We start from the raw sequence: 11,508 nt of genomic DNA, 5'->3' as shown, positions 1-11,508 counted from the left end.
GCAAAGAGAAATGATGTAATTCATGGAGGTGATTTCCAGCACCCAAACCAGATTGTAATAGAGGCACGGGAGTTGTTCCAACAGTTTTCTGGGGGGGCTAGGAGGGAACTCGGCAATTGTGGCGCCTCAAATGGCAGTAAACCCATTGTTGAGATGGCACCCTCCCCCCTTTGGGAGGTATAAACTTAATTGGGACGTGGCTTAGACTCAAGGAAAAAACAAATGGGCATTGGGATTGTTGTGAGAGGCTACAGTGGCTTTGTGATTGCAGCCCAGTGGAAGAGAACAACGGGGCTTCCAGAACCAGTGCATGCAGAGGCTATGGGAGCCTTGGTTGCGGCGGAACTGAGTTGGGATTTGGGGTTGCCGGATGTCATCATGGAAGGGGACTCACTCCAAGTGGTCCAATCCTTGCGGAATATGGGAATATGAGCCCAAATTGGAGTCTCTATGGGAAATTTATCGAGGATGCGAGAGGCATTTTGTACATGAGGCAGAGTTGGATGGTTAATCATGTTAAGAGAGAAGCTAATTCGGTGGCCCATCACTTAGTGAACAATGCATTCACATTGTCTCTAGATAGGGTATGGATGGAGGAATGCCCTCAATGTATTGTTTCCATTGTTTCTTTAGAGCATATTGCTCTTGATGTGTAGAGTTTCTCAAACTCTGTTTTAATGAAACGAGATGATTTTCTACCCAAAAAAAAACTTTTTGATTTACATAAGTGATGTTCTAAACATCACTTGAATGATGAGTGTTATATATATAATATTATTTTGTAAATTTTCAACTAATCTAATTCATTCAAATATGATACATAAGGTTAAATTTAAACAAAACACCATAATGTAAAACATTTTAAGACAAATATTCTGATTTAAATTCACATTTTAAGAGTAGCGACAAGGGTGTTTAAGGAACCATACTATCTGGTATTACAAATTTAACAGACTCGAGTTATGGGACAAGAAACGAACAAAAGTCTTCATTCTAACATTATTCTTTGTTGCTAGTGAGTTCACATTAAGTTTTGTTTACAGCACTTAAGCCAAATCCAAAAGGGGATCAAACTATGGACTACAACATCTTTTTTTATAGATGTTGTGGTGCCCTTTCCCAACATATACAATCTTTGAAAAGATTGTCTATCTATTATTAAAAGACACTTTCCATAAAAACCTATTACCATGGGAGATTATAGTGTGATTACCCCCAAACTTTCACAACAAAGGTACAACTTGTTAGTTCACTCCTCTGCAGTATGGCCAGGCACATATCATTTATTTACTATAAATTTCAAAGGCAGAAACAACTCAATCCATGACTACTGTCACTACAAGGTGAGAAGCATTGAATATAAAGTAATTTGTGATCAAACAGGACAAGAGAAACCACAATGTTTCATAAATCCGATGTCTGCTCACAGCTCTCCATCCCACAGTTCTTCAATGGTTTTGTAGGCACCAAAGGTCTCATGAAGAAAAAGTCCAGTACCCTTAATTAGCCTCTCCTGCATGTACAAATACCAAAACTAACTCCAATCATTTAAATTGTAGTGAAGCCCTCTTTAGTCGTAGGAAACTATTGAATGGTAGTCAATGACCCAGAAATCCATTTTAAAACGTCATATTTTAAAAATAGCATATTTAACAAGAAGATTGCAATATCAATGGCAGGATGTTGTGGCCGTTCTTGAAACAAGATTCAAAGAATACAATGTTCCGAGCAGTGCATAAATAAAAGAAAAAGGGCTAAGCTACTTGCCTGCTCAATTTCAGAGAACTTGGCAAACAAATCTTCAGGAATAGACCAGTCAAAAACATCAAAATTTTCCTTGATTCTTGCCTCCTTGGAGCTCTTAGGCAGTGCACTGTGACCCATTTGCAGCCCCCAACGAAGAGCCACTTGTGCAGGAGTCTTCCCCAATTGCTCTGCAACCATATTGACAATTGGATTCTTAAGGACCTCGCACTTGATCTCCCATGTACCCGGGGAACCAAATGGTGAATGCCCCTGAAATAAGAAAAATTATATTAACCAAAAAAGAGGGTTGCTCAGAAATCACAGATAAATAGAAACATCCATTTCGTTTCTGAAGCTCATCCCATTATTCTATTCTGTAGGATTTATTTCCATAGATTCTCTTTCTTTTCCTATTCAGCAAACGGAAATTATAAACCACTTTATATGCACACTTACAGATAAGTGGACCCCTTTAGATTTACAAAATGCATGTAATTTCGGCTGCTGCCAGGAAGGGTGGCACTCCACTTGGTTAACAGCAGGAGGCACACGTGCTACCTCCAGCAGATCCCCAAGCTTCTTTGAAGAGAAATTGCTTACTCCAATAGCTCGAGCCTTTCCAGAATCGTAGAGTGCCTCCATTGCTTTCCATGTGCCTGGTATGTCAGGTTGGGTAAGATTTTCAGGCTTAACGCCAACTGATCCCTTCTTCATGCTAACTGGCCAGTGGATCTACAAAAGAAATCAGCATACTTGGTAAGTTGGTAACCAAGTGATGTTTAACAAATCAAAACAAAAGAAAAATTCTGGTGAAACTTCCAAAGTTGCTGTCTTTGAATTTATCTTGATCTATGTCATGGCATCATTGGCATGAAGCATGTCATGATATAACTTCATCCCAGCTAGCAAAGCCAAGAGCTTAATTGTGATATACATACTAGATACAGATCCAAATAGTCAAGTTGCAAGTCCTGCAATGTTTTGTCTAATGCCTTTGGTACATCTTCTGGCTCGTAATCAGCACACCTACAAGTAAATATGGTTCCAGTTGGACAGTAAAAAACAGTCATGAAACCATTCTAGGTAACTATATCTGCATTTACATTAGAGAATGTTTAGTACAATTTCAAGTCAAATATAAGCATTAAACCAGAGTTTGGAGGTGATCCATAAGTCTTCACGCTTCACTACACCATCACTAAACAGCTTCTTCAAAGTGGATCCAATCTAAACAACCCAAAAATTAGGTCACAACATGGCATAATATAAAACATTGACACAACTAATGCCTACAGTAGTGCGATTCCCCTTTAGCATAGCATGATATAAAATCTAAAGCTTCCTATAAAATGCAAAAAATGGAATGTTTAACTGATTGAGAAAGTATCTTAATAAGACCTCACGGTATATGAACATTAATATTCACCGGAAGCATGTAAATTAGAAGAAAATAAAAGAGAGGATAAAAATATTTTTTTCTGCAAAAACCATGCTTAAGAGGCAGGAGTCTTGTACAGTAATACGTTTTCTGATCATATTTTAAGCCTGTTTTTATACCGAAAACTGTGACATATTCAATATGACAAATGAATTGAGAACTTTTTTTGGAGTGAGCTATGCCAAAAAGGTGAAAGAGATGCCTAATAACAATTCTAAGTCTAAGGAATTGCTAGTCTTTGGCAATGGCTTAGCAAATCAAGCGGTAAGCTTCACATGCCATACAGTAACATGAAAGGTCAAAATGCAATTTATAGTAACCAGAAACTTGTGATAACTGGTAAGGTAGAATAACTATTGCCACAATTATATTATTATACTGAAACCTTAACCTATTGCCACAATTAAAAAGGACCAAGTAAGGTAGAACTCAAGAGTTGGATGACTTAACAAAATGGCAACTAAGATGATCTATATACACCACAGCAAACCAAAAAATAATAATAATAAAAATAAAGATAATATATGGGCTTGTTTGGTAATGCTTTTTAGGGTAGTCTTTTGTTTTTTAACAAAAAAAACAAAAGCATTAACAAACAACTCAAAACACAAAATGTTCAAAACTACTTTTATCTTTATATTATATCACAACCAAAAAGCAAAAAATACCCTCTATAATGTTTTGTCAAACGACCCAATAAAATGTTTGGTACTATGCAAAATTACCTCCTTTTCATTGTCATAAAGTTTAGCACAGTCAATATGCCGATATCCAACCTGGGATTGACACATAAAGAACAGTAAGCTATCTGCTGCTTAATTATAACATCATTAACAGGAAAGCTACAAAAGTATATATTTTTCTTCTTGTAGAAATATGATAGAGAAAAGGAGGTTCGTGTTATAAACTGCTTCAACAAAGTAAAGAAAAGATATAGATTAAGAAAAGAAACTAACCACCTAAATCAACCTTGTCATTTCCGATTTCCTAAGTCTTAGTTAATCAGGTAATATTCTTCTAATGATCACCAACATTTTGTTACGCATTATAAGAAAACTATCCCTATGCATATACTACCAATCATCAATAGAATCCAGTTTTATTTATTTATCTTACAAACTCAACATTACAACACAACAATATTGCTAGAATATGTCCTTAATTGGGTTTCAATTGATCATAGGTTTTAGTTTGTTTAAATGGGTTGGACTTGTGACTTATAATGATTATTGTACATGAAAGAGTGAGAGTGATAATCAAGTCCATTCAGTTTTGTATACCTTCCCCCTCTGAAGATGGGTTTTGTACACCTTTGTCGTATAGGACTACAAGTCCTATTTGATGTGGTATTTTTGTGTAGGCCAATAATCCTAATCAGATCAGGAGCTTGTAATACTATTACATTTTTCTATATAAATTTTAAGAAATACTATATACCACATTAATATCTCACAAATATTCCATTACTGTGTCAGATTTAGCAGCCCTTTACATTAATATATATATATCAAATACCTACTGGACATTGCCGCATAGTAAAATATTTGTAGAATAGAGTAATACTATTCGTATCTCATGTTCAGTAACGATTTTAAAAGTTACAGAATTAAAAAAATAATAATAATAATTAAATTAAATTAAAATTTTTTTTAAAAAAAAAAATGTGAAGAAAGTCTAGCAGATGCCATACCTTGATGGCGCGGGAGACAGCGTTGCCAACGACACCAGGGTCCGACTGCCACGTCCCCAGCCCAACCGAAGGCATCTTGGCTCCGGTGTTCAACTTGAAAAAGTGAATTGCCTTCGCCATTTATCAACAAAACACTCTGAGCTTGCACGCTGTTTTTCAGTGATGAGCTGCCAACCAAATCCAAACAATAACGATCATTTTTATAGCATTTGAACGAGAAAATGATTAATGATAAAAGAATATATAAAACAAAATGTAGTCAAACGAGGAACATAACCGTCTGAAAATTTGACCAAGTCGGGGTTACTGGTCCGGTTCACCTTCAACGCTGACGGAGACGCATACGTATCCGCCCGCCCACCTCCCCAGACCAATTCTCTCACAAAATATTTTTTTAGAAAAATATAGATAACGAATTGCGAGAGATATTCCAAATTCGTCCTCGCACGTGCTTCACTAATCCTGATAATAATCAACTTATAAAAGGGCGGCCACCAATAAACTAAGATCAACAAAGTCGGAAATGGGTTTGTCGTAGCCAAATCTTAAACTAAACGAATGTTGTGTTTGCTGACGTAGTTCGTTTTGGAGTATAATTAGTCATAATTTTTCCACGGTACTGTTTAATCAACAACTCAAACTATTGACATGGATTGCAAATTGGCAAAGTTAATCTTAAGCCATATTCGATATTGGGTAAGTTATCTCAATTTTGTATTGGGATGGGGTAAAAAAAAAAAAAAAAAAATCTAAGAAATGATATAATTCATTCATTTTTTTTTAAAAGAGAAATGATATTATTCATTCATTTTTAAAGTAATTTGTGATCAAACAGGACAAGAGAAACCACAATGTTTCATAAATTCGATGTCGGCTCATAGATCGTCATCCCAGAGTTCTTCTAAGGTTTTGTAGGCACCAAGGGTCTCATGAACAAAATATCCAGTACCCTTAATTAGCCTCTCCTGCATGAACAAATACAAAAACTCCAATCATTTAAATTGTAGTGAGGCCCTCTTTAATCGTTGGAAACTATTGAGTACCTGATATTCTTAAACAAATTGAATTAGCAATAAGTGATTATAATTTGAATGGCAGTCAATGACCCAAAAATCCATCTTAAACCATCATATTTTATTTAACAACAAGATTGCAATATCAATGGCAGGATGTTGTGGCCGTTCTTGAAACAAGATTCAAAAGAATACAATGTACCCAGCAATGCACAAATAAAAGAAATAGGGCTAAGCTACTTGCCTGCTCAATTTCAGAGAACTTGGCAAACAAATCTTCAGGTATAGACCAGTCAAAAATATGAAAATTTTCCTTGATTCTTGCCTCATTTGTGCTCTTAGGCAGGACACTGTGACCCATTTGCAGCCCCCAACGAAGAGCCACTTGTGCAGGAGTCTTTCCCAATTGCTCTGCAACCATATTGATAATTGGATTCTTAAGGACCTCGCACTTGATCTCCCATGTACCCGGGGAACCAAATGGTGAATGCCCCTGAAATAAGAAAAATTATATTAACCAAAAAATAGGGTTGCTCAGAAATCACAGATAAATGGAAACATCAATTTCGTTTATGAAGCTCTCCCCATTATTCTATTCTGCATGATTTACTTCCAAACATTCTCTCTCTTTTCCTATTCAGCAAATGGAAATTATAAAACCACTTTATATGCATACTTACAGATAGGTGGACCCCTTTAGATTTACAAAATGCGTGTAGTTTCGTCTGCTGCCAAGAAGGGTGGCACTCCACTTGGTTAACAGCAGGAGGCACACGTGCTATCTCCAACAGATCCCCAAGCTTCTTTGAAGAGAAATTGCTTACTCCAATAGCTCGGGCCTTTCCAGAATCATAGAATGCCTCCATTGCTTTCCATGTACTTGGTATGTCAGGTTGGGTAAAATTTTCAGGCTTAAACCCAACTGATCCCTTCTTCATGCTAACGGGCCAGTGGATCTACAAAAGAAATTAGCATACATGGTAACCGAGTGATGTTTAATAAATCCAAAAAAAAAAAAAAAATGCTGGTAAGACTCCCAAAGTTGTAGTCTTCCAATTTATCTTGATCTATGTCATGGCTTGAAACATGTCATAAAATAACTTTATCCCAGTTTGGCTCCCGGCAGCTCATGTATATGAAGGAACTAGTGACAGAGTCATAGAAATCATTGTAATCCATGGAAAGCTAAAAACTTTTGTGATATACATACTAGATACAGATCCAAATAGTCAAGTTGCAAGTCCTGCAAAGTTTTGTCTAATGCCTTTGCTACATCTTCTGGTTCGTAATCAGTACACCTGCAAGTAAATATGGTTGCAGTTGGACAGTAAAACACAGTCATGAAACCATGCTAGGTACCTATATCTGCATTTACATTAGAGAATGTTCAGTACAATTTCAAGTCAAATATAAGTATTAAACCAGAGTTTGGAGGTGATCCATAAGTCCTCACGCTTCACTACACCATCAGTAAGCAGTTTCTTCAAAGCGGACCCAATCTACACAACCCAGAAATTAGGTCACAACATGGCATAATATAAAACATTGACACAACTAATGCCTACAGTATGTGATTCCCTTTTAGCATAGTATGATATAAAATCTACAGCTTCCTATAAAATGCAAAGATGTAACGTTTAATGGATTGAGAAAGTATCTTAAAAACACACCTCACTATATCTTGTGCACAAGCAAAGAAAGGTAAACCGCAATAGATGAACATTAATATTCAATGGAAGCACATAAATTAGAAGAAAATAAAAGAGAGGATAAAAATTAACTTTTCTGCTACAATCATGCCAAAGAGATGAAGTCTTGTACAGTAATATGTGCTCTGATATTTTAAGCCAATTTTTATAATAACTACCACATTACCTTTCATCAACTCATCTAGCTTATATGGTGCGTATTTCCTGGGATCATGTTGTCTCTTGTTGTCCATCTCGTCAGTAAACTAATGACAATGAGTGAAGGAACCGGAATCCAACCCCACAACACACAAGCACAACAATGCAGCACAATATAAAATAAACTACTGCAATAAATAAATTAAAAATAAACCACAAAGTACAAACAACGAACAATCAACACAATGATTTTGGTCACAAAGTGCAAACCCTGTGAGCACCTCAAAGGTCGAACCACTCCAGTGCAACCAATCCCAGTAAGTCAATCACTAAAAAAGATTCAAAGTACGGACATATAAAAACCCTATGTAAAATATTAAGACTTTGTACACAGACAAACTCCTCACTTGCCTCCCTGCCTCTCTAACACGCTTGAACTCCTCAGTGGCCAATCTCCTTTACATGACTTCCTTACTGACCTATCGGTAGACTTCAAGCGGCCGAAAGTTTAATGAAGGTGTGTAGTTTGAACAACAAAACTCCAAGAGAGGGAAATCATTAAAGGCTCTCAACAATGGCTCTCTTGGCTCACAAAGGTGCAGCTGGGCAATCACTCAAAAGGTTTTAGGGCTTAGGCTTTGCACCCTACACATAGAACATCCTATTCTATTTATAGGATGGGGAAATTCCTAGCTGCAACGTGTAAAAATGTTTCATTTTTACTGCATAATTTCATGCGACATGAGGATGGTCACTAGGGTTTCATCGCTAACTTTAATGACAACTCAACAACATCAGAACAGTCTTGCTAAGGGAGCTCTCTAGAAGTCATCCTCCACAGGCAGCGTCACAACGGTCTGCGGTCGGTACAGGTGATGGACCTCTCTGAAGTCCCCTATTTCATTCAGCATCAAGACGTGATATTGACGATCTTGGTGACAAAGCTCTCGGATGGACTCTGGAAGTCACCTTCCACGAGTGACGTTAGGACGTCTTACTGGCAACCCTGGTGATGGAGCTCTAGAGTAGGCTCTAGAAGTCTTTCATCATAAATCGTGTCAAGACGGTTGGTGACTATCTTGCTGGCGGTAATACAAAAATTTCATTTCTAAAGCCTAACTTTTTACACCAAACCACTTGGGCGATAAAAAAGTTCACAACCCTAGTTTTGATCACCAAATTGAGCCAATATCTAAAACCTAACAATGAGAATAGATATACATCACAGTTTTTGGTGCTATATCAGCTACCCAAATTTACACTTTCACAGTCACTTGGATGCCAAACGTGTACAAGCACTCTATATCTGTATATACTATCAATGAGCTCCCTAAAAGTATTGAATAGCATAACAAGAAAAGGGTGTATTCTCCGTGACAAATGAATTGGAAACTTTAAGGAGTGAGCTATGCCAAGAAGGTGAAAGAGATTCCTAATAAAAATTTTAAGCCATACCAAGGAATTGCTAGTCTTTGGCAGTGGCTTAGCAAATCAAGCAGTAAGTTTCAGCCTTCACATACTATACAGTAACATGAATGATGAAAATACAATTTATAGAAACCTGCAACTTGGGATAACTGGTTTTGCTTTTATACGTATAAATTTTCCATTATGATGAAACCTTAACCATTGCCATAGTTAAGAAGGACCAAGTTAGAATTGACAAGAGTTGGATGACTAAACAAACCCAAAAAAAAGAAAGAAAGAAGAACTAAGATGATATAAAATGTTTGGTACTATGCAAAATTACCTCCTTTTCATGGCCATAAAGTTTAGCACTGTCAATATGCCGATATCCGACCTGCCATTGACACATAAAGAACAGTAAGCTAACTGGTTAATTATACATCATCAGCATGAAAGCTACAAAAGTATATCTTTTTCTTCTTGTAGACAAGATGATAGAGAAAAGGAGGAATTCATGTTATGAAGTGCTTTAACAAAGTAAAGAAAATATATCATAATGCTTTATTGAGAAAAGAAACTAACCACCTAATTCAACCTTGATTTCCGATTTCCTAAATCTTAGTAATCACTTAATGTTCTTCTAATGCTAACCAACATTTTTGTTACCCATTATAAGAAAACTATCCCAATGCATATACTGCCAATCATCAAAAGAATACTGTTTTATTTATTTATCTTAGAATAACGCTACTCTTCACACTCATGTCACATCAGCTGACATAGCGTGTTTTTAGTAGCTTCTCATATTAATCACTTAAAAAAAAAAAAAAAAAAAAAAAAAACTAACTGATGCAGGAAAAGAAATAACGTATTAGGTGTTTTCAAATTCCCCTTCCTCTTGGTTGTGTGACTCAATTCCTTACTATTTTCCCTTCTTTTGTTCTTTTTACCAAATTCCTTTTGTCCTACATCAAAATCTACTTTAAACACATCACATCAGCCGGGATAATATCGGCTTAAAAGTAGCAGTACTCTTTATCTTATAACTCAAGATTATGTTCATGCAACACCACAATGTTAGAATATGTCCTTAATTGGGTTTCAATTGATCGTAGGTTTTAGTTTGTTAAAATGGGTTGGACATGCGACTAATAATGATTATTATACAGGAAATCCCAATATTAATGAGTGATCATCAAGTCCATTGGGTTTTGTATACCTTTATCATATAGCACTACAAGCCCTACTTGATGTGGTATATTTATGTAGGCCAATAATCCTAATCAGATCAAGAGTCTGTAATAGGAAGGCTCTATTAGATTTTTCTATATAAAGTTGAGGTCTTTTCTTCTCCGTAACACACAAAAATTTTGTGCTCCTATTGCTTAAAAAATACCTTAGCACCTGCCTGGCTGCCTATTTATGGCCCGTTAGAGAGAGGAGTAAGAAAAGGAAGAGTGGAATGGAATTATTGGATAAGACCACTTTACATATGGTAGTCTAGAGAGCACCTGAACGCAGTGAAATGATATTTTATAGCGGCTGCAAGCCTGCAACAGATGCATTTGTGGCGGTCAACGCCTGATTGCCGTTAGAATTTTAGGGTTTTCCGACGATTAGTATTTGTGCGAGTACCAACCTACTAAGGCGGCCATGACCATCACTGATCAGCTGCTGTTAAAACTTTTACTACGGTTTTTTCAGGTCTCATCGACGGATTTGACCGCCGGTAAATTCTGATAAGATTTCATTTGATTTTGCGCATTTAATCAAAATGTAGAGAAATATGATAACCTTCCTTGTAAATTATTCCAAAGGAACCCGTCGGGTTCAAAATTTTTTTCAGTTTCTAATCCCAAGCTAACAATAGATAGAACATTACACTTGAAATGTTTTATTGAATGACATATAACATCGACAAGCAACAATTAAAAAAAAAATCATCCTAATAATAGAATCGAACTTAATAATTCATTGGTAAAAGGGAAAAAGTCAGAGAATTCGAGATGTTCCAAAAGCAAATATACCAGTTACTCTTCTTCGGAAAGCACTAAATTAATCAAAACCGGCGAATCTTTCATTTCTTATAGATTATATAACAATCTATCCAATACTCTAACAGGCAACAGCACAAAAAAAAAATTCACCATCATCATCATACGACGAGAAATAAAGAAGGTGAAGAAGAACACCTTGATAGCGGTGGTGACGATTTCTCCGACGATGCCAGGGTCAGCCTGCCACGTGCCGAATCCCATCGAGGGGATCTTAGCTCCGGTGTTCAACTCGAAGAATCGAATTCCGTCCGCCATTTTCAAAATTCCCTCGAAGCGCGTGTACTGCACGCGGCTGATATGAGCGAGACAG

The 11,508-nt window shown here is 36.5% G+C and overlaps 2 protein-coding genes across 2 annotated transcripts; both read right to left on the bottom strand.

Annotated features, from left to right (window-relative positions):
* Positions 1-1,222: 1,222 nt before the first annotated feature.
* Positions 1,223-5,224, bottom strand: LOC132161835 (NADPH-dependent aldo-keto reductase, chloroplastic). The gene is made up of 7 exons (XM_059572034.2): positions 4,875-5,224; positions 3,910-3,960; positions 2,897-2,973; positions 2,685-2,772; positions 2,203-2,478; positions 1,768-2,016; positions 1,223-1,513 (listed from the first exon to the last, which is right to left on the bottom strand). Exons 1-7 carry the CDS (start codon positions 4,992-4,994, stop codon positions 1,424-1,426), a joined length of 951 nt encoding a protein of 316 aa, XP_059428017.2. The 5' UTR covers positions 4,995-5,224; the 3' UTR covers positions 1,223-1,423.
* A 499-nt stretch (positions 5,225-5,723) lies between these two features.
* Positions 5,724-11,487, bottom strand: LOC132161680 (NADPH-dependent aldo-keto reductase, chloroplastic-like). The gene is made up of 7 exons (XM_059571852.2): positions 11,334-11,487; positions 9,485-9,535; positions 7,310-7,386; positions 7,098-7,185; positions 6,568-6,843; positions 6,132-6,380; positions 5,724-5,839 (listed from the first exon to the last, which is right to left on the bottom strand). The coding sequence occupies exons 1-7, from the start codon at positions 11,451-11,453 to the stop codon at positions 5,750-5,752; spliced, it is 951 nt and encodes a 316-aa protein (XP_059427835.2). The 5' UTR covers positions 11,454-11,487; the 3' UTR covers positions 5,724-5,749.
* Positions 11,488-11,508: the final 21 nt, after the last annotated feature.

Source organism: Corylus avellana, chromosome 10 (genome assembly GCF_965113065.1).
Source record: "Corylus avellana chromosome 10, dhCorAvel1.hap1.2, whole genome shotgun sequence".
Taxonomy (NCBI): Eukaryota; Viridiplantae; Streptophyta; class Magnoliopsida; order Fagales; family Betulaceae; genus Corylus; species Corylus avellana.
The sequence above is the reverse complement of the archived record's forward strand: the minus strand, read 5'-3'. Positions and strand labels throughout refer to the sequence as shown.

Bases quoted from the DNA above. Each gene is read 5' to 3' on its own strand.
- LOC132161835 (XM_059572034.2), bottom strand. From the start codon at position 4,994: ATGGCGAAGGCAATTCACTTTTTCAAGTTGAACACCGGAGCCAAGATG. The intron at 3,961-4,874 runs GTATGGCATCTG...TGTCAATCCCAG, and splicing joins CTGTCTCCCGCGCCATCAAG to GTTGGATATCGGCATATTGA. The intron at 2,773-2,896 runs GTTTAATGCTTA...ATTTACTTGTAG, and splicing joins TGGATCACCTCCAAACTCTG to GTGTGCTGATTACGAGCCAG.
- LOC132161680 (XM_059571852.2), bottom strand. From the start codon at position 11,453: ATGGCGGACGGAATTCGATTCTTCGAGTTGAACACCGGAGCTAAGATC. The intron at 7,186-7,309 runs GTTTAATACTTA...ATTTACTTGCAG, and splicing joins TGGATCACCTCCAAACTCTG to GTGTACTGATTACGAACCAG. The intron at 6,844-7,097 runs GTATGTATATCA...TTTCTTTTGTAG, and splicing joins ACTATTTGGATCTGTATCTA to ATCCACTGGCCCGTTAGCAT.